Consider the following 21,847-nt stretch of genomic DNA (forward strand, 5'->3'; position numbering starts at 1 on the left):
ATTTCACACTCCACAGCACATTCCCCCTTAAGCTACTTTCTTTTTTTTTCATCTAAGACCCCCTAATTTCTGCTTCCTCGCTCCCTCCCTCCCTCCTGCTCTCACTCTTCTTTTCCTGCTTTTGTTCCCAATATTTGGGCTCCCTGCGTGAAGCCCGGGGGGCCTGACTCCCAGCTGGCCCCGCCCGCTCGGTCTGTTGGTCCTGTGGAGTCCTGGCGCACGTGCTGGGCCTTTATCCTCCAGGGCCCCTCCCCCTTTAATCTAGCTTCCCCTCACAAGAGGTCTTTGCGACCTGCCCAGCCCTTCACAGGCCCTTTGAGGAGCAACAACAATGCAAGCCACTTGGCCACCAAAGCTGCCTCTTAGTGGCACGGGCCAGCCAGGTGGCTGCCACCCATGGGCCACTCTACTAGGGAACTGAAAAAACAGTGAATCTGGGAGAAACCCAGCCAGCAGGTCTAGAAAGTAAGAATGAAAGTCCTGTCCAACAGAGAACAAGCTAAAAGGGCTGGAAGCCCAATGAGGCCCTGGTAGTCCTGGCTCAGACCTGGACACAGCCTATACCTCCTCCCTAGATACCCATGGACCTCTGCACAGCTAAAGGGTCCACTCACCCCACAGCCTACAGGAAAAAGCAACAGCCACTACATACACAGTCCCTTTGCTTCTCTGAGCCTCAGTTTTCTCACGTGTAAAATGGGGATAATTACAAGTCTTGTCTACTCCATGGAACTAATCAATAGGTATTCTGCGACCCAGACATTTCTATAGTAGATTATGGAGTAAATGTCCAGCTTTCTGAACTCTTACCCTTCCACAAGGAGGTAAAGGAGGGATCTGAGTGCTTAGGCAGGGCAGGAGGTGGCATTTTCCACCCAACTTCAATCCTATAAAGGTTACTGGGGATTCCTCCCCGCGCCGCCTTCTTGTTTTATTTTGTTTGTTTCCCTTTCCATTGGCTATGCCACACCTGTCCAGGTTTATCATTCTTCCCTGTCTATCCCTCCTGCCACTCCTCCATTCCCATTTCCTGCACCCCCCTCCCAATTGCACCAGCGCAGCTGCTAGAGGATCGGTTAAATTCCTCGCTGACCACCCCCCAACCACCGCCACCAACAGCCGGGTTAATTGTGGCCTCAGGCGCGGTCCTCTTCAGCCAGTCCGCCAAAACTGTCGGGAGGAGCTGGCCCATTGGCGGAGACCTAGGGAAGGAAATCCCGTCCGGTCCGGTTCCAAACAAAGAAAGTTGGTCCTCCCAGGACCTGCAGTTAATCAGTCAAAGCCAGAGCGGACAGGAGACGGTGGGGAGAGGCCTGGCTGGGAGGAGGCTTGAAGGAGGGAGAGACAGGAGGGGAAGAAAGAGGACCTAAGAGAGTTGCCGAGGGAACTGAGAAGCCACCACCTGTCTCTGGGAGGCCTGAAGAGGCTGGTTTGTGCGAAGCCGAAGTCCCCACCTGGCCAGCTGTGCCCTCCCCTCCTCCCCCAGGCGCGGCGAGAGAGTCGGAGGGAGGCTGAGTGTCGCTGGCGAAGTAATGATTAACTCTCTTAGCAGCCGGGCCCGGAGCCCGTGGCCTCATCGGGCTGTGGTCGAGGGAGACGGTGCAGGCTGACCCAGGACGTCCCCGGTGTTACCGCCACCGTCATCGCCGCCGCGACCGAGGGACCTGCAGAGGGTGGGGGCACGCGACAGCCAGGGGCAGCCGAAAGGGAACGGAGCGCAGGGCCAGGGGAGCACACTCCAGAGGTCGGGAGACCAGAGGGAGCGAAAAAGCCACAGCCGAGATACAGGGAAAGGAAGGGCCCCCGCGGGTGAGCGCGCGCGACCCAGCCGCGCTGGGGAGAGTTGGCGAGGGGCGGGAGGACCCGGGCTGAGTTTCCCGGGAGTTGCGAGCCGGCACCAAATCTACCGTCTGGGATCCATCCGCGGCGCGCCCGCCTTCCCTGCCTCCTCTCCCAGCAGCTGTGTGGATGTGAGGAGCAGGCGGAGAGCAGGCCACAGCCGGGAGCTGGTAAGGCAGGGGGACCCGCCAGAGAGACCGGGAGGCCCAAAGGGCAGGGCCGCCAAGGCAGTGACAGGCTGCGAGGTGGCTGGAGACAAAGGACCCGAACGCAGGGGAGAGGGGACCAGGGGCGAGAGTGGCTGACTGAGACAGGGAGAGACCCGAGGAAAGGGGCCTCGTGGGATCCGCCTGGGTTTTTTTCCACTCCTGCCACCTCCGCCCACGTCCAGCCTGGAGCCGGGACGTCCCGGGGGTTCCTGGCCCGCCGGTCTTGGGGCCTCGGGTAGGGGCTAGGGCTGCTGCTGGGAGTTGCGGTGGCTGTGGGGGTCGTGTGTGTGTGTGTGTGTGTGCGCGCGCGCGCGCGCGACGGATTAGGCCGGCGGGGAAAGGGGGAAGGAGGGCCCTCGCTGTAGGGTGAGACCCCTGCCCCGGGCGACTCCAGCCTCTGCCCTCCAAGGCCCAGAGCCATCCGTTTCCCGAACTTGAAACAAAAGGGCTGAACCGAATGCCTCAGGAGCCAGGACAGGGTCTCTTTCTGGAAAAAAATGCTTTGGTTTGAGACTTTAAGGGTCACCTGCATCCAGAATTATTTCTTAACTTTCTGTAACTGTTCCTAAAAAAGAAGAGCTGCAAAGTAAATCTTGGAAAGAAAAAAAAAACTCAGGTCCCAGGAGTTCGCTCCGCTAGGTCTAGACCGGCTGGGAGGTCTAGACCCGCGGATAACGAATACATTGAAGAAACTAATGGAGGAAGGAAGCCCCTTTCAATTTCTGAATCAACTAAGGAGAATTTCTGATGTGTCTCTTTGGGGACTGAGCGTCTGGATGAGGGGATCGTGGGAGTGTGCCTGAGTGTTCTGAGGGTGTGTAAAAAGTGTGAGGGGGTCGCGAAGGATGTTTAGGCAGACAGCTATGTTCCAGACGGGGCTGAGATGGGAGCTGGGGACCCATATCCAGCACCTCCCCCTCCCCCTTTGCCCTCAGCAGAGGCTGCTCCGAGGCCAAGGCCTCCGCAGCCTCTTCCAGCGGGGCCGCCAATCAATCCTGCAGGTCAACACAGCAATTAATAACGGGGTGAAGAGGCCTGGCAAAAGAGGGCGGGGAGGCATCAGGCTGTGTCTCCCCCAGGCTGTGAGGACCTGACTCCCGAATAGGGAGAGGGAGGAGAAGTCTCCCAAGGTAGAAAGAAACCTGGGAACTCAGTACAGGCCAGGGAGGGAGCTCCGGGCCCCAGAAGGCAAAGGCAGGGGACTAGCGTCAGGGAGCCAGAGAGCCGGCTGGGACAGGGCAGCGCAGAAAAAGGGAGGGCATAGAATAAACGGCTTATTTTTGTAAGTTCTGGGGATATAGGCAGCGATAGCTGAAGGCCACAATTGCCCTAGTTGCTGATTCAGTCCCCTTCCTCCTTCCCTCGCCCTTTCCTGATGGGTTTCGCTGCTCCGGAACAGGCTCAGCGAGACTAAGTAAAACCCGCATCCTTCGCAAACCCGGCTGCGGCAGTTGCGCCAGGGCGTCCGGCAGGCACGTTCGGTCACACGCGTCTGTCATTTTCATTTTAAACTAGTCGGATGAGGTCCAAAAGGGCTCAGGGCCGTCTAGGGGAGGCAGGGCCTCCAGGGAGTTGTGCCCTGGCCAAACGTGGCTAACGAAGAGACGAGGAAGGAGGCGGTGAAAAGAGAAAGAGGCAAAGAGAGAAGGCGGCTGGGAGGGCGTAAGACTCCGCAGCTCTGCTCGGTGGGGCCGCCTCGAAGTGCGGTTTCCTTTTCCCAAGCACAGCCCTGTCTCCTGCCCAGCTCCGCAGCTCCTCCCCACCTTTCCCGGAGCTGCTGCTGCCTAGAACACGAGCCATGCACCGGCAAAGGTGGGAAAGGAGGGAAGGGAAAGGGAGTGCGGTGCGGAGCCCGACCGCTGGCCGCTCTGCCACGCGCGCCGGGGGAGCGTCTGCCCTAACCCGTCAGGCACAAGTAGGCGCAGGCGTCCCTGGGTAAGTGGAGAGTGCCCTGGTCTCTTCTGGACTATCCTGAGCGCCTGGAAATTTGGAATAAGGACCCTGACAGGCACGCAAGGATGCCCCCCCATCACACTGCCTTCTGTTTCCCGAGGTCCTGGGGAGGGGGCCTAGATGCCTTGCTGGGAGACTTTCTGGGACTGAGAACCTGGCTCACAAACCTCAGGTCTGCAATGCAGGCAGAGCACCTGCCCGGAGGGAAAATGGAAAAGTGGGAGTCTCAGGAGCTTGAGCAAATGGGACAGGGAAGGAAGCAGGACTGGGGACAGGAGGCATCAAGGGGCAAAATAGATTCAGAAAGAGTTTGGGAGAGAGAAGCCCTGTGCAGAGAGGAAGAAAGGGGAGAGAGTTTCTCAGGAAGGCCCAGACGTTAGGTCTGTCCTTGGGCTGAATATTTATACGGTCGAGGGGGTGCACAGATGGGCTCTCAATTGAATTCCATCTTCAACACCATCAGAGATTGATTTTGTACTCGCTTTTAATTTTGCCATAATTAATTAGATCATTACAACTGTTTGCTATTGATCTCCCTACTTAAACCTCTGGTGCACAGGGTGTGTCCAGAGCCCTAAAAGCTCAGGTGGCCACCGTTGACACTCCAGGGGTTCAGGTTTCCCAGTGGGGACAAGGCCCTAGGAGGGAAATTGGGTACAGCCCAGGGATTGGGTCAAGGAGCTAGATCAAGGGTAGGGCTGGAGGTGGGACCTGGGTTATCAGCTGAAACAACTGGAATCTGAACTAGGGGAGGGGGGAGCAAGGAATGAGATTTGGGAAAGGTTAGGAGTGAGGCAAATAAAGGCCTCAAATTAGGCCTTGACCTCTGTGGAATTATTTGGAAAAGTCTGGAAACCTGATCCAACCCTCTCCTCTCCCTCCCCCAAGTCCAAAACTAAACTTGGGTGCCTGACTTCCCACTGCTGTACACCACCAGGGCACCTAAAGGGCAGTTCAGAGCTGAGTTGGCAGCCCTGGGGGACAGGAGAAGGAAGGAAGGAAAAGAGAGCAGCACTCTACTCCCTTAGCCCTTTGGGTAAACATTTTCAGATTCCTCTCCCCACTGGGTCCTCTGGGGCCTGCCACCTCTCCCCATGCTGCCCTGGATTTGTGGGGGGCGGCGGGCAGAGCCTTCTCCCTACACAGGTTAGGCTCATCTACATTAGTGTTCACAATCGAATACACAAGACCCTACACACAGGTATACACAGCGTTTCCCCACCCACTGGCATAGGCGCTGGCCCAGCTCACACTGCCTTCTTAGTGGAAGCTAAGGCCTTCCCAATGCTCCCAACTTGGAGGAAGTTGTGCAAAATATCTGTACGCCCAAAGCAGAACGAGAAAGTACTAAACACACAACAGAAAGGAAAAAGTAAAATTCTGCAAAGAGACCAAGTGAAGTTGTAGAACTCACGTTTTCTGAGTGGAAAGTTTTTAGAAGATTTAGAGGACACCGGGAGGGACGGCCCAGGAGGCCCAGAGTCCGCAGAGCCTCAGTCCCCAGCCTTCACAGTAGCCCGCTGGGTACTGAGCACAGGGATGAAAGAGGAGAAGAGCCTGCCCCGGCCCTGACCGCCCCCATCCATCTCCCCGCGTCCTCGCCCGAGGCGCGGACGGGTCTCTCCCGCTCTTACCTGCCGGACCCGCGCGCTCTTCCATGTTCGGCTCCCCGCCGCCGCCGCGTCCTGAGCCTGGGTCTGGCTGTCCCGCTCCTCCGCGGCCGGACAACGCGTCTCGCCTTCGCCGCCGCCGCCCGGAGATCTGGGCGCAGCCACCCAAGACCAAACGGCTCAGATAACCCGAGCCGCCCGCCGCCTCGGCTGTGTGCTCCGCCCGCGCCGGCTCTCTCACTCCCGGCCGCGCCGAGGCCCCGCCACCCCGAGGAGCCCCGGGTTCTCCGCCCCGCGCACACGCGCGCACACGCACCGAGGCCCCAGCCAGCCGCAGGCAAGCAGCCACCCTCGCTGCCTGAGGCGCCCACGGACCGCAGCCCAGACTAGACACCGGCACACCCTCTCACCCCACCCCCTCTTCACTGTCACACGCCCCCCTCCAGTCCCACAGCCTGGCTCTCGCGTACTCCCCAACTTTGTGCGGTTCCCCTTCCCCACCACACTCAGCTCTCGCCTCATCCCACTTTCTGGAACGTGAGGCTCCACAGCCTGCCACACAACCCCGAGTCCCAGTCTCCCTTTCCAGGATCTCCACAGACCTGCCCTAACTTTCTCAGGCCACACAGTGGTTCCAGGGGGCCCTGTCCCCACTATGTTCAGTGTGGAAGTGCTCGCTAAATCCCTCATAGGTTCTCCTGCTCCAGGAGCTTTTTTATTTTTAAACTCTAAATAAAAGAAAAAAGTTCTGGCTTCCTTGCCTTTAAAGAGATGGCGAGGGCCAGGGGGAAAGGAAGGAGGAACTCACCCCTTCCAAGCTCCTGCCACACTCACAGGGACACCCGCTTGAGCCATGCCTGTCCATAGCATTCTGGTCCCAAGTCTCCTGTATCCTCAGACTCACACCCTCCTCTCCCAGCACACTGGCACTTCCAACCCTGATGAAAGGCCCACCTTAGCTTTGCCCCACATCACTCCCTCTCAACCTGGAATTTACACCTCTCACACCTTAGCCCCAAGCTCTCCCTAAAACTCTCACACCCCCTTTGCTCACCTGTACCCTCTTGTACTCCTACTTCTGACACACACACACCTCCTGAGGACCACAGCTCCCACTCCTGCTTGCCCCAGGGTTCCCCTTCTTCATTTGCTCCACTTAATACCTACCCAAGTACCGTGGGCCTCCCACTTCACACAGCCTGGCTCACACTTACGGGGAAACACTGAGAGACTATCAAGGACGGTGCTGGGTAAGCCCCCGTGGGCAGGCAGAGGCTGGGGCTGGCCCCATCTTGAGCATACCCCACCAGGCCCCAGGCAGGAAGGCACCAAAGCAAGCCAGGCAGCAGGTTCACCAGGCCCACTGGGCCAACTTTCCTTAGGAATTGGAAAGGGGCTCCCACCACTTCAGCTGAACTTCCTCTAGAAAGGTTGTATAACTAGGGATGGGAAGCCGGAGGGGCACAAGAGCCCAGAGGCAAAACCTATATCATGGTTCTGTGACTTAAAATTTGAATATCTTCCTACAGACATATGATTATTTTTTACCCTTTCAGGCAAATTATGGCCAAATTATCATCTTACTAATATCTGTGATTTAAAATATGAGATCATGGTGTCATTTTTTTTTCTTTCTATTTTTCATCAAACAGTGATTTTCCAACCCAAGCCCACAAATACTTAGAAGTGAAAAAAAATTTTTTTTCACTTTGTTATCCACAGAGCAACATTTCCAAGGACAGGGATGGAGAGCAATATGTATACATGAGACCCTAATTACATACACAAAAATCTCACACCGTCATCGTGTGGTCCCTCCATTGCATACATGTGAGATGATCACACATGTAACTAGCCTCTCACTGTCACCTACTCAGAACCACACCCACTCACACACAGGGGCTGTGGCCTGCTGAGTCTCAGCTTCACTGCACAGCTCTTTGTGCCTTTTGTGGCCTTTTCTCTGAAATAGTGATGATAATCCTTGCCCTTCTAGCAGGTTTCTCGTGAGACAGTATGTGTGCAAGTGATTTGTAAATTGTGAAGTATGACCACACATACTTCCGGTGCTTTTGCTTCTGTTCTATCAGAGACTTGAACTGAGGCCCAGTGTGCCAGACACATACATAGGGAAGCACCCACTGGGAGCCAGGTGTTTTGAACTGGGAACACACAACACACGTACTCAGTGTTCCCTGCCTGCTCCTGAGCCAGTTGGTCACAGTTACCTGGGCACAGGGCTCAGAGTTGGGGCAGTGCCAAGGCCGGGGCCTAGGCTCAGGGGAAGGGAGCTGAGGCCATTGTGCAAAGTCGCCTGTTGCGTACCAGAGGGGCCATGAAGAGGAAGGTGACTTCTTACCTCTGGCTCTGATACTCTTCCTCCGGAAGCCTGCAAAGTGATGTCAGTCAAAGGGCCCAGCCCTGTACCTCAGACTCCCTCCAGCCTCCTCCCTCAGGCTCAGCCTCTCTTTGTCTCCTGGCCCTCACCCTTGTCCTGCACTGTCTCTTGGGCCCTCTTGCTCATTGCCCGCCCCATTGATTGAAAGTCTCTCTCAGGTTCTCCAAGGAGTCCCAGGAAAAATGATCCGCCAGCCTATTGATTCTTCATTAGAATTACATTTTCACGTGTGCTAAATTGGTTTTAAAAGCTTTTTCTGTTGTTATTGTCTTGTCAGACCCTGAGGTCCAGGGCAAACCAAGTTTAAATGTTGTAGCTTCTTAGGAGAAAAAATAATCACTGGGGCTGGGTCTGTGATTACTGGCTTCTCTGCCTTATTGTTGTCATGATGACAATTGTGATTTGGTTTAAGTATCTTTAGGAAAGGGCCCTGCAGGAGGCTGCTCAGGTCAGGCTGGGGCTAGCTGGTGAGAGAGCTGAAGCCCCTGAAGGAGAGGTATCAGGGCAGTTTTTCTTTTCCTGAAAATTAAATTTAGCACTTGAGCCTGTATTAATTGCTTCTGGGACAAGATGAAAAGCAAAAGTTTTCAAAAAATCATTTTTTATTTCCTCACTCCTGTTCCAGATCAGATAGAGGAGAAATAACAAACAGGACCCTCACTTCTTCTAGTTCCCTCCCTTCTCCCCTAAATAGCTGGGGAGCAGGGAGGAGCATCAGTCTCCACCAAGGTGCTGAGGGAGAGGTTGCAGCCTCCTGCTTTATAGCAGGGCAGAGGCCTAGTCACAAGGACTGGTCATCATTATGCTTTGCGCTGGCTAGGGAGGAATGAATCCAAATGATGGGGAACAAGGGGGAAGAGAGAGGCAGAAACTCCAACAGAGGGAGGAAGAGAGGAGAACCAGAGAGGGAAGGGTTCAGGGCCCAGACTGGCAGAGAGAGAGAAACACTACCAGAAACAGAGGCAGAGAAGTACAGGGTGGAGAAGGAGGACAGAAATGGATGGGAGGAAAGGAGGAAAAAGGGAGAGAGGGAGACAGAAATAAGGAAAGAAGGGAACAAGAGAGACTGAGAAGAGGAAAGGTACAGAGGAAGGAAATGAGAAGGAAAAACAAGAGAGAAAGGGAGGAAAGAGACCAAGGCAAGAAGAGGAGCAAGCCCCAGGGAGCTCTCAGCCCCTCCAGCCTGTCCCGCCTCCAGCAACCCCCCTCCCCCAACTCCTTCTGTCCTGGCAACCCACAGGCAATGCTTAGGAGTGGTACCAGGAGGCAGTAGAGCCGAGGAAGGAGAGCTGAATGTCTTCGTGATGTGTTTATCCCCTAATCAGTTCATTAGTTATAAACAACATGACATTAGAAGTTAGGAGGCAGTTGATATTAATTTTTATTTAACTAGTTGATGTTTAATCCGTCACGCCAGGCTGGGTAGCAGCGAGAAAGATCTTCCTGACACAAAACCAGTTAGAACTTCATAAGGCGCAATCAGTGTCCGCGCGTTGAAACAAACAAGAGAGACAGAGACAGAGAGACAGGGAGAGACAGAGAGACAGTGGCAGCCCTGCCAGAGATGGAGCCAGAGATGGAGTCAGAGATGGAGACAGGTGGAGGGCTGGGAGAGAGCTAACCCAGGGCGAGAACTGAGGGAAAATAAACTAGAAAGGCAGACAGCTCACACAGCTGGCAAGGGGCTGACAGCCCTGAACCTGGGCTCCAAGCCCAGGACAGCCCCGACTTAATAGGAACCAGGAGACCAACGCCCTGGGAAAGTCCGGCTAGGGCAGTGGCGGGGTGGTGGGCCAGGGACCTGCCAAGCCTGGCCGCTGCAACTACTGGCTCCTTCCGGCAAGAAATGTGTTTAGTGTCCGTCGGTCTGGTGGGGTGTCAAGGGTCTAATGTCACAGCGAGGCGAGGTCCTGACTTTCGGAAACTCCTCTCCCAGGTCTGGAGGCCAAGAACCTCTTCCCTCCCTGCTCCAGGAGGAGCCGGCCCAGGCAAGAGAGGAAAGGAGAAAAGGGCGTGAAGTTTGCACCCAGCGGTTCAAGTTTCACAAAGTTTGTTGCGGTCACAGAGAGGGATGTGTGTGTGTGTGCACGTGTAAGCTCGGCAGTGGCAAAGAGGGAGGAAGTAAGAGACGGCGTGGGGATTCTGCAGGCGGGGGAGGGCATTTCCCTGGGTTTGCCTAAGCCTTCAGGAGCGTCCCTGCATGCGGGCTCCTCGGGTGGCGGCCCTGGTTGCAAGTCTAAGGTCCCCTTGGCTTGCCCAGATTAATCTCCCCCTCTCAACCCCGCCCCTGAGCAGGAGCGCTCGGCTTTTTCCACCTTCATTCTGGGCACCGGCGGGCACTGGCTTTGTCACGGCTTCCTGAGCAGGCACGGGAGCGGGGGCGGGCTGTAGTTTTCCGCCGTCGCGAAGGACACTGTTTGGGGCGACAGAGGCATCTTCGCCCGCGCGTAGACTGAAGCCGAGCATCTCACCGTTTGCATGTTAATCTGAGTCCACCGAGAAAAGGAAATCGCTGAAATTCCGAAGAAAATTGCCTCTCGCCGGCGGTTAATAGTTAACTCAGACAGGAAAGTTCCCAGAGAAAGGCAAAAGCCAGGGCGAGAGGTGCAGGGGAGGTGCCCTGGGAGGGCCTCTGCCATCCCCAGTCTCTCCCCTCCCCGGCCGCGCTCGGCCCCGTGCGCCTCCCCTTCCCGGGCGGCGCACCCCCCACCCTGTAATTAGCATCTTTTAGTTCACAAAACCTTTCCTGGGAGAAATCTGTTCCCTCGTTCCGGGGCTCGGTTCAGCACCTGATTCCGCCGGGTGAGGCGAATAAATCACTGCGGCGGCGGGGGAGCCGGACCCAAGCCCGCCAGACGGTGGCCGCCGGGAGAACGAAAAAGTGAGAAAGAGGCGGCGGAGCCAGAAAAAAAGATGCAGGGAGACGGCGCAACCCTAGCCCAGGAAGAGTGAGGGGCCCAGGAAAGGGAAAGCCAGAGAAAGAGAGGGACCCAAAGGCAGAGAAGGGGCCAAAATGGAAGAGGAAGATACAGAGACAGAAGAGAGCCAGAAGGAGAGTGACAAGGAAAAGCGAACGAAAAGAAAGGGAAAATGAGGGAGAGAAATAAGTTAAAGAAACAAGAGCGAAGAGGGAGATTAAGAAGGAAGGGACAGGCGAATCAAGAAAATAAAACCAGAAGAGCGAAAGCTTTTGTTTATCTACAAAACTCCCTTGCAGGGCGCGCTTTCCCGACCGCGCCCTGCGGCAGGGAGGGTCAGGGCTCTTGCGCTGAGGCCGCAGACCCAGGAGGCCCGGGCGGGGCGCTCAGCCTGTGCGCTTGGGGCGCTAGGCGGGGTCCCGCGCGGACCTGGACTCCAAATTGAACTTCCGGGCTCGGGGCGCGCCGAGCATCTGCCCCTGGAAGGAGTGGTGTTTGGGTGTGGGGTGTCATCCTGGGTCCATGTCGGGGAAGGGGACGGGTAGATAAAAGGTTCACGGCTCGTTCCTGGGCGCGCATTGGGCTCCTGGGACTTTCAGCCCTGGCGCGAAGGGAGGTGGGAAGGCGGGAACCCGGGGTGGGCAGGCTGTGGCCGCTAAGCATAGAACCCCAACGTCCCCGCAGCTCGGACTTCTCATTCTTCAGCTGGCCCTAGGAGAACTCCCTTCTTGCGGATCTCGTGTCCAGGCTGGCGCGCCGGGCCACAGATGCAAGGAAAAAGTAAGGCAGCCAGAACCGCCACCTGGCGCCAGCGGAGGGCGCATTTCCTGAGCTGCCTTCCCACTGCGACCCAGAGACGCGGATCAGATTCTGCCCGCTCCCAGGGTCTGCTCTGGCACCAGTGTCCCCAGGCCAGAGGGTAGGGAGGAAGAAAGAAAACGAGAAAGAAGCGGGGGCAGGAGTGGGGTGGGGAGGAAAAGGGATGGGAGAAGGGTTGGGGGGGAGAGGGGGCGGTGCAGAAGAGAAGCAGATTGCAGTGAAAAGTGGAAATGCAGACCAGATGAAAAGGAGGGCTTAAGGATGCTAGGGAACTTTCCCTCTTCGGTTTGACTAGGTCTCTGGGTAGACAGAGGTGGGAGCGCCCAGTTTCCCGGCCTCACCATTTTGAGCCCCTGTGCTTTGGTGCCTCCAGGACGTCGGGTTGAAGACTGAGACCCCAGCAGGGCCGCTGGAGGCTCCTGTGTGAGGAAGACCGGGGTCACAGAGTGGAAGACTTCCCTGCCCACTAGGCAGCCCCTGGGAAGACAAACGCCCTGAAGTTTTCCAGCCTTTTGAGACTTCTGGGTCGACCTGGTCCAACCCACTCTGCTCCTCCTCTCTCCTCCTGTCCCCTCCTCTGGCACTGGCTGATGGGTCAGCTGCAGAGCTGGACTAGAGGAGTGGAAAACCAAACCAAACCAAACCAAACAAAACAAAACAAAAACCTCCAGGAAGGAGACTGGTAGCTCAATCAATTCTTACTTCTGCACGGAGGCAGAGTGCAACTGATGCCTAGACCAGAATTTTTTGGAAGTAGGAAGGCAGCGACCGAGCTGGGCTAACTCAGAGAATCAAGGCACCAGTCAGTCAGTAAACCGGGATCAAGGCACTGGGGCTAGAGAGGTAAATCACACACTGGCCCTGTTTTCAAGGAAGACATTACCTGGTTGCAAAGACAGAGAGAGCTATCAACCAATAAATTCTAGGAAAGTGTCAAGATAAAGGTGACTGGGATACAGAGAAAGGCAATTGGGGGTGTCAGGGAACACTTCGTAAAGGGAACGGGGTTTTGCAAGATCAGTAGATGTCCACTAAATGCAGGAGCTAAGCAGGTGAAATATTCCTAGGCAGAAGGAACCTCAAGATAAAAGCATGGGGTGGGGTGGGGAGCGGGGCAACAGCCTACCTAGCTGGGGAAGCAAAAAGGATTCTGTGAAGCCAATATATGGGTGAAGTAAGGGAAATAAGGCTGGGAAGTGGGCAAGGCCTAGAGCAAGGAGCACTTTTGCTAAGAGTTTTGCTTTTCTCCTTTAGGTCATGGACACAATTGAGAGATTTTTTGTTTGTTTGCTTGTTTTGTTTTTATTTTTGAGACAGGGTCTCACTTTGTCACCCAGGTCAAGTGCAGTGGTGCTATCACAGCTCATTGCATCCTCATCCTCCCAAGCTCAAGCAACCCTCCCACCTCAGCCTCCTGAGTAGCTAGGACCACAGGTACATGCCACCACACCTGGCTAATTTTTTATTTTTTGTAGAGACGAGGTCTTGCTATGTTGCACAGGCTGGCTTTGAACTCCTGGAGGCAAGTGATTCTCTCACCTTGGCCTCCCAAAGCACTGAGATTACAGGAGTGATCCACCATGCCTTGCTAGATGTTTTCAACAGAGGAATGAAAAGATCTGATTTGGAAGGGAAAGACTCTATGGACAATGGGCTGTAGGTAGAGAGAGCATCAGAGACTGAGTGAGTGGTCTGCAAAAGAAGATGTGAGGCCTCAAAAAAGTCTAAGGGATATAGAAGCATTAGATGAGAGAGGCAGAAACAAGATGGTCACAGATTTTGTGTGTGTGTGTGTGTGTGTGTGTTGTAGGGTGAGATGCTAAATTAAGGTCAACCTAGGTTTCTAGGTGAATTTCATCTCATTTCTGATTCCTCCCCTCTACCTTCCAACCCTCTTCCCTTGCAAATCCTCACCAGTAGTGGTTGTGAAGTGGAAACCCACATGTCCTGTCTCACTTGACAGATGGGTTTTTCTCCCAACCTCATGCACCCTTTACCAGGCAGTCTCATAGAACAATGCACCCTATAGAAGATGATAACTTCTCACTAATCCCAAGACATCTGAGAAAGCAGCACGCAAGAGTAGAAGATGGAGTCATCAGTCTGGAGATGGACTCCACCTTTCTTAGATCTGAAATGTATCAGCTATGTGACCTTGGGCAAATCCTGTGAACTCACTCTGTCTAAGTGTTCACATCTATAAAATGGGGACAAAAATTTCTGCTTTATAGAATTGTTGGTCAGGTTAAGTAAGTTTATATATTCCTGGCACATTGAAAGAACACATTTCATCCTGTTATTTCATTCCCTACCCCCACCCAAGCCTTGGATTTCTTCATGCATTGATTGAGCTTTGTCTCCTGCACAGGTACAGGGTGTCAGGGGTACAAAGAGCAGTAATGTAGTGATACCCTGGAAAAATTGTCAACAAGAGGAAAGGCCTTGTACTCCACTGGAGCAAGGTTAATGATAATAACAACAAAACAACTAACATGTCTGAGGGCTGACCGCATGTCAGGTATTGTTCTGAGTGCTTTATAAGTAGTAATTCCTTTAACCCTCACCTACTGTTATGAATCCCATTTTACAGATGGGAAAACTGAGGCACAGAGAGCTTTAGTAGCTTACCCACAATCGCACCGTGAGTAGGTGGCAAAGGTTAGGTTCAGATCTTACCTTTGCCACCTACTGCCTCCGTAACCTACACTCTTTAAGCATATGCTGTATTAGATACTCCTAGTCCCCAGAGGGAAGTCAGAGGGGAAGAAACCATTCTGACTGTGGCTGAGAGGACTCTTTAAGGACATCAGTTGGTGAAACACAGGAGCCCCCCACCCCCTGCCTTCCAGATCCTCATGTCAGTCCCCTTTCACTCCCTTCACACCCTGCTGTGTTCTCTGCCCAGGGCCTGTAAATCAGATAACTCAGATCTGACTGCTGCAGGCAGACTAGCCAAGACTGTGAGGCTGCAGGGCTCCCCACCCTCACTCAGCCCTTCAGGAAGCTCTAGGGCCCCCACGCCAAGAAGTGTTTTTTGTGTTGAGAGACTGATTTTTCCCAGTCAGGTCTTGCCCCTCTCCAAGATGCCCTCAGGCTCTCCCAGCTTCCAGACCTGCAGCCTCACCATGGGGATGTCCTCTCCATGCCTTGTCCAGCTGGGCTTAGCCTCTGATCAGGCCTAAGTGGGCCCTGATCCTTAACACCAGCCACAGCAAGAATTCCCTAGACAGATCCTGATGGGCCACACGCAGGCCTGACCTGGGTTGCCCCATGCAGATCTTCCATGAGACTGGCCAAGGTCCCTGGGAACTGCAGAGCACAGAGGACCCTGCCCATGAGCCCATCCTGTCTACAAGCTCCTGTGTCCACACAACAGGCACTGTGGCTGACCTCAGAACTGACCTCACTGTGGCCAGAGCTGCCCCCATCCCAATCCTAGAACTGCCCTATAGTTCCTCCTTCCTGTCATTTTTTGTTTGTTTTTTGAGACAGAGTCTCACTTTGTTGCCTAGACTAGAGTACAGTGTCGCAGTCTCAGCTCACTGCAACCTCCACATCCCTGGTTCAAGCGATTCTCCTGCCTCAGCCTCTGGAGTAGCTGGGATTACAGGCCTGCACCACCACGCCTGACTAATTTTTGTATTTTTAGTAGAGACAGGGTTTCACCATGTTGGCCAGGCTGGTCTCGAACTCCTGACCTCAAGTGATCTGCTCCCCCTCAGCCTTCCAAAGTACTGGGAGTGGAGGTGTGAGCCACTGTGCCTGGCCAGTTCTTCCTTTCTCTAGGCCTGTAATGGTCTTTCTTTTCTCTCCTTGGGCGGGAGTTGTCTTTGCCAGAAGATAGAAACTGAAGTTCTGAAATGATTCAGTTCTGTGGAGACCAGAATGAGTAGGAATGAAAATATGTGTGTTGGTGGAGGAGAGGGCAGGGCTTGTTTTTGAAGGGTCTCATTTTTTACTGGAATGTAAGCATTTCCTCACCAAGTAAGACTGAATGGCCTCTTCCAGATGACCTTTGAATTCTTTAAAATAGTCCCCGTAGCTCAGCAGATGCTATTCTCAAAGTGCTAGTATCATGGAGCCAAACTATTGAGGCACTCCTTTTGGAGGTCTGCCTTCCTAGCTTGCAGTCCAGGCTTTTGAAATCCCACCCTCTAAGACGGACAGGGTGTCAGGCCACAGGCCAAGGCATTCAGAGCAGACCCTGGGGGTGAAGGTGACTGCATGCGTGTAAATCAGAGAGAAGCGCTTTCAGTCTTGCCGCCCCTCCCTGGCTCTTCCTGTCAAGGAAAAGTGTTGTGTGTATGGGGAGTGGGCGGTGGTGGGGGACAGGGTACCCCTGAAGTAGGTGTGTCCCTTTCCAAGGACAAGTTGCTTCTCTTAGTTTCCTCATCTGAGAAGTGGGAAGCCTCATCCTTTCTGCATGGAGAAAGTAAAGCCTCACAGCTCCCAGCACAGTGCCTGGCACACAGTAAGGGCCCCGTAAGTGTCATTGTCATGATCATATGCCTTTCAAGCAGCCCGCACTTGCGCCAGTCCCAGGCTCGGGGTTCACGGCAATCCTCGACACCTGTGGGAGTTGGGAGCTGGGGGTGGGGGTGGGGTGCGCTTTCTCTAGCAGAGCTGTTCCTCACCGTCCTACAGCTGCAGGCCTGGGGCTGGGGACCTGCTCGCCTACCCGGCGCGAAGCCTGATGCTCGGCTGCGCTGGCGCGCGGGCCAGGGCGGGAGGTTGGACGGCCGGGTCGGAGGCTGGCAGGGGTGAGGAGAGTCAGATGGGCGCAGGGGACCCTGCAGCCCGCAGCTTGAGTGGGAAGCTAGTCTGGTCGCCGCCGCCGCCGCGGAGCCCGCCGGGCTTGGAGTTGCCCCGGGGCCCCACGCGCCCTCCGCACTCCGAGCGCCGCTCGCCCGCGGCCCGCCGCGCCCCGCCCGCCGAGCGCGGGAACTCGATTAATAATCATAAACCCCCCGCTCACCCTCCTCTTAAAATTAATAACTCTGTAATTAGAGTCATTTCAGAAGCCTCCTGAGCCGCCGAGGCCGGCCGGGCCGGCGTCCGCCCCGCTTGGTGAGCAGGAGGGAGAGGGAGGCCGGGCGCGGCGGCCGCGGCATCTGCAGGTACAGAATGAGAATTAAAATCGCTCTCAACAATCCAATACACTTTTTATCAGTCATCTATCTGAGAGCCGGGCCCATTCATCATCCGAGGCATTCTCCCTGAAAACAAGACCCATTCAGATTTTATACAAATTATCATATTTATCATCGTCTCCAACTCCGGAGTAACATCTCCGCAAAGTGTCTGCCGTCTCCCCGGGGAGCCGCGCAGCTCGGAGCGCCCGAGTGCCCGCCCAGCAATTCCCCCATCGAGCCCCCTCCCCTCATCCCTTCCTCCCCACCCCGCCCCCCACCTCGCGGGCCTCCTCTCTGGCCTTTGATCCACCGGCTCTGCTTCCCCCGCTGCTCTTTCTCCCCCCACCCCCAACTTCCCATCAATCTCTCTCCTGCACTCTTTCCTCTCCCTCTCATCTCTCCCTCGCCTTTGATCTACTCTTGCTTCTTCCTCCTTCCCCCTCAGTTCTCTCTCTCTCTCTCTCTCTGTCTCTCGCTGTCTCGCTCGCTCGCCAGGTTTGGGTCTCCCTTCCTTTCCTATCTTTGTCTCCAGCTCTGCTTGTCTCTCTGGATCTTTGCTGTCTTCCCATGGCCTCATCTCCTATTTCCCTGGCAGAACCAAAAAACCAGAGGGGCCACTTGGAACAGAGCATCTTGAGACTCCCCTCATGGACTGGGGAGGTATTCCAAAGTGGGGCTCCCCAGGCTCATTGGAGGGGTCACTTTGGGCCCAGTCCAAGAGTCTGAGGAAATAAAGTGGGGCCACAGGAGAGATGTGTACATGCCCATCACACACTACAGCTCACTGCCCTCAACACACCACACAGGCTCCCTATATACAGTCACCTCACACCACACACACAACCCCTAATACACATGCAGCTCCCAATACACACAGCCCTTGATACATGTTACCCGACAGCTCCCTAATCATACTCATGCAGCCCTCCTCATAGACACACAGCCCCCCTCAACACTGCACACAATCCACAATATGTACACAGTTCCCTACCACACACATAGCCCCCCAATATGTACAGATACACATAGGTGCAGGAAGATACACGCATTCCAAACACACAGGTATGCAGATCTGCAGACCAACCTCTCCTGTCCTCTTACCCAGATTCTCCACCCCATTCCCCTCAACCTCCATTTATTTCTCCTGCATTTCTCTTTCTCTCAGCACACACATACCCTTCAGATGAGAACATGACAGGCACCGCAGCTCCTGGAACAACTTGTGGCTTGAGTTTCCCTGGAACCAGCAAGATCTCAGCTGTCCCATCCAGCTCCTGGAAGAGCCCTCCTTGCTCTGCGCTGACCTTCAGAGGTCAATGAGGCTTCCCTAGGACAGGCCTGCAGGCACGAGGACATTTCAGAAGGGGCTTTTATTCAGACTCTAAGGAGGGAGTACCTCACAAAAACGGACAACAGGGATGTTCAGAACACAGGTTTCTGACTCAGACAACCATCCATAAATGACGGCTTCCTTTCTAGGCCTCAGTCCTGGGGTGACCCTGCTGGCTTCCCTGGGAGCATCCAGTCTCCAATATTTTTTAGTTATATTTTTTTGAGCCGGGTCTTACTCTGTCACCCAGGCTGGAATGCAATGGCGCAATCTCAGCTCACCGCAACCTCTGCCTCCCGGATTCAAGAGATTCTTCTGCCTCAACCTCCCGAGTAGCTGGGACCACAGGCGCACGCCATCACACCTGGCTAATTTTTAGGAGAGATGAGGTTTCACCAAATTAGCCAGGCTGGTCTCAAACTCCTGACCTCGTGATCCACCCACCTCAGCCTCCCAAAGTGCTGGGATTACAGGCGTGAGCCACCGCACCTGGCCAGTCTCCAATATTATACTGAAGTCCCCTTTGACTTCATCCCCCCAGTTTCTCCAAAAAGGCTGCCTCAGTGGGCTAGTATGGAGGAGCCTGTAGTTGTGTCTCCTGCAGGTATTGGTTGGTTCATTCATTCATTCATTCATTCATCAGTTATTAATTCAAAAACCATTACTGAGTGCCTTCTCTGTGCCAGCTCTTTGCCTGATATGAGAATTACAGTGATGGACAAGAGATACCCAGTCCCCACCTCTATGAAGATTATAGTCTGCAGCAGGGTGTCCAATAGAACTTTCTGTGATGGTGCAAGTGCTCTGTATCTTCACTGTTCAATATGGTAGCCACTAGACACATGTGGCTATTGAGCACTTAAAATGAAGCAAGTGTGACTGGGGAACTGATTTTTAATTGTTTTAAATTAAATTAATTTATGTGATATAATTGTGGCTAATGGCTACTATATTGGCCAGCACAGATCTAGCCGACAGGTTAGTCTTCATTTTGTTAAATGGGACAGGATATATGTAAAGGAATTCCCTCTTCCTTCCAGACCTGTGGAAAGTGCAGGTGTGGGGCCTCTGAGTACTGGCACTTCTTGTTTGGACCACTAGTTTCCTACATATTCTAAGAATGCAACCCATCCACACATGCATGACACAAAAATCTGTGTCCCTAAAACAGGCTCCTTTTCAAAACTGTAGATGAGTGATTTCTCATGCAAGAGTAATAATAGCATTTATTATTTATTTCATTCCAGACACTATTTGCGTATGTTCTAAGTCTTACCGGGGCTCATGCATGCAGACGCCTGTAGGGGCAGGAGGAGTTGGGAAGACAACAGGGAGGGGGGTTCTACAACAACTGGAAAGGAAAGGGTTCTTTAAAGGATGTAGTTCCTCAGCTCTAGAGACTGTTGCCATGTAAGAGTGGCAGTCAGTGATGCCAAGTTGTCTGGCTTTTATAAAGCAACCAAAGATAGTGATTTGTATTTGAAATCTGTTGGAAAATACTTAAATTTTTTAAAAAAGAAACAGCCTAACTGGGCAGATGATCAAATGATGAATGTGAAAGGATAGTCATTGCAGCTTTATTTGCAAATTAGAAGTAATCAAAATGTTCACAGCTAGGAGCCTGGTTAAATGACTTATAATATGTCTATTTAGGGGAATACTGGGCAGCCTTAACCAAGAGTGAAGTGACTTCATATATAGATATGGAAAGAGCTCAAGATAAATTAAGTTTATCTCTACGAGATGAGATCAACTTTCTTTATCTTGGAGTTCTTTCCATATATGTATGTATGTGTGTGTGTGTGTGTGTTCCGTATATGCATGGAACAATGTGTAAGGTACCATTCATTAGAGAGAAAAAGAGAACACACATGTACCTGCATAGACTGGTTCTGAAAAGTGATTGCCTTAAGGAATGGGGCAGAGGTGGAAGGAAGACTGTTTTTCCCTGTATCCCCTTTGGTATGTTTTGACTTTTGCACTAACTGCATGACTTACCTATTTACAGTGCAGGCTGAGCAAACCTGGCTAAAGGCCAGCTATGGCTTTTGAGCCACATGTGCACAAACTCTGATCCTTATGGGCTGTCCCTTTGAAGTAGGTGTTACTGACTCCATTATACAGATGAGAAAGCCAAAGCTCATTTGGATTAAAGTATGGCTGCTCAAGTTTATACAACTGGTTAACTAACTGGTTAGTGGTGAAGCTTCGATTTTAACCCAGGTCCCTCTAACTCACAGGCCAGAACACCACACTGCCTCTTCCTGGAAGAGGGGAGGAATCATGATGATAGTAGCATCACTGCCTTCAATGGCAGTATTCATAAAGAACTTGTTACCTTCCAGGCACTGAGATAAATATTTCAGGTCACATTATGAACCTTATGAGTTAGACACCATCATTATCCCATTTTACAGATGAGGAAGCTGAGGCAGAGTTACATTGGGCAGGAAGTGGTAGAGCTGAGAGCCTTATCTGGGTATTATAACTCCAAACTTACCTTTATCCTTTAACCATTGCAATGCACATAGAGAACTCTATATCCTTTTTTTTTGTATCCCACTGTGGGCTCATCCCCAAAATGCCCTGTCACACCTCTCTGGGGCCTGCCATGAGTGTACACTGATTTCTCTAGTGTGGACCTATGTACACATGTATTTGCCCAAACGCATATGTGCAGCACCACAGCAGATGCCCTTGGGGGACAGACTTCCTGTGTCCTCTTCTGTAGTGAGGAGAAATGGATATCTAACCTCCAGCAATGCTCCTTTGGATTCCCTGTGACCCTCCTTTCCTACTTATACCCTTGTGCTGCCACATGCCCAAGAGCAACCAGAGTTGTTAAATGAGAGTTCTTGGCTCCAGGGCCCTAGGCATTAACAATACCAAATGTTTGTAGAGAAAATCTCTCTTTCTTTGTTTCTCTGTTTTGTTTTTTTTTTCATTCTCGTCACCCAGGCTGGAGTGCAGTGGCGCGATCTTGGTTCACTGCAACCTCTACCTCCTGGGTTCAAGTGATTATCCTGCCACATCCTCCCGCGTAGCTGGGATTACAGCCACCACCACGCCTGGCTACTTTTTGTATTTTTAGTAGAGATGGGGTTTCACCATGTTGGCCAGGCTGGTCTTGAACTCCTGACCTCAGATGATCCACCTGCCTCGGCCTCCCAAAGTGCTGGGATTACAGGTGTGAGCCACCGTGCCCCTTCTAAGAAAAATCGCTTTTGATTATCTTAACACCCTGTAAGGAAAGAAGGACAGGATTAGTATTCCCCTTTTGTGGATGAGGCAACTGTGGCTCACACATCACATCACATCATATCACATCACATCACATCACATCGCACACAAACACAAACATACATGCACACATATACTTGTAAGAAATAAACATCTATTGTGTCTTGGCAACATGGATGGAACTGGAGGACATTATGTTAAGTGAAATAAGCCAGGAACAAAAAGTTAAACATTGCATGTTCTCCCTCACATGTGGAAGCTAAAAAAAGTTGATCTTATAGAAGTAAAAAGTAAAACAGAGATTACTAGAAGCTGGATAGGGAGGGATTTGTTAAAGGATTCAAAATTCCAGCTAGATAAGAGGAATAAGTTCTAGTGCTCTATAGCACTGCAGGATGA

General features: G+C 53.0%; 1 protein-coding gene across 2 annotated transcripts in view; it reads right to left on the bottom strand.

Annotated features, from left to right (window-relative positions):
* Positions 1–5,965, bottom strand: part of PAX2 (paired box 2) — a 93,650-nt gene extending 87,685 nt beyond the window's left edge. For both annotated transcript variants that reach the window (XM_023206190.3, XM_031936227.1), the window contains exon 1: positions 5,636–5,965. In XM_023206190.3, coding sequence (XP_023061958.1) covers positions 5,636–5,660 — 25 coding nt within the window. In that variant the 5' untranslated portion in view covers positions 5,661–5,965. The remainder of the gene's footprint in view (positions 1–5,635) is intronic.
* Between the last annotated feature and the right edge of the window lie 15,882 nt (positions 5,966–21,847).

The sequence above is a fragment of the Piliocolobus tephrosceles genome, chromosome 9 (assembly GCF_002776525.5).
Source record: "Piliocolobus tephrosceles isolate RC106 chromosome 9, ASM277652v3, whole genome shotgun sequence".
NCBI classification, from domain to species: domain Eukaryota; kingdom Metazoa; phylum Chordata; class Mammalia; order Primates; family Cercopithecidae; genus Piliocolobus; species Piliocolobus tephrosceles.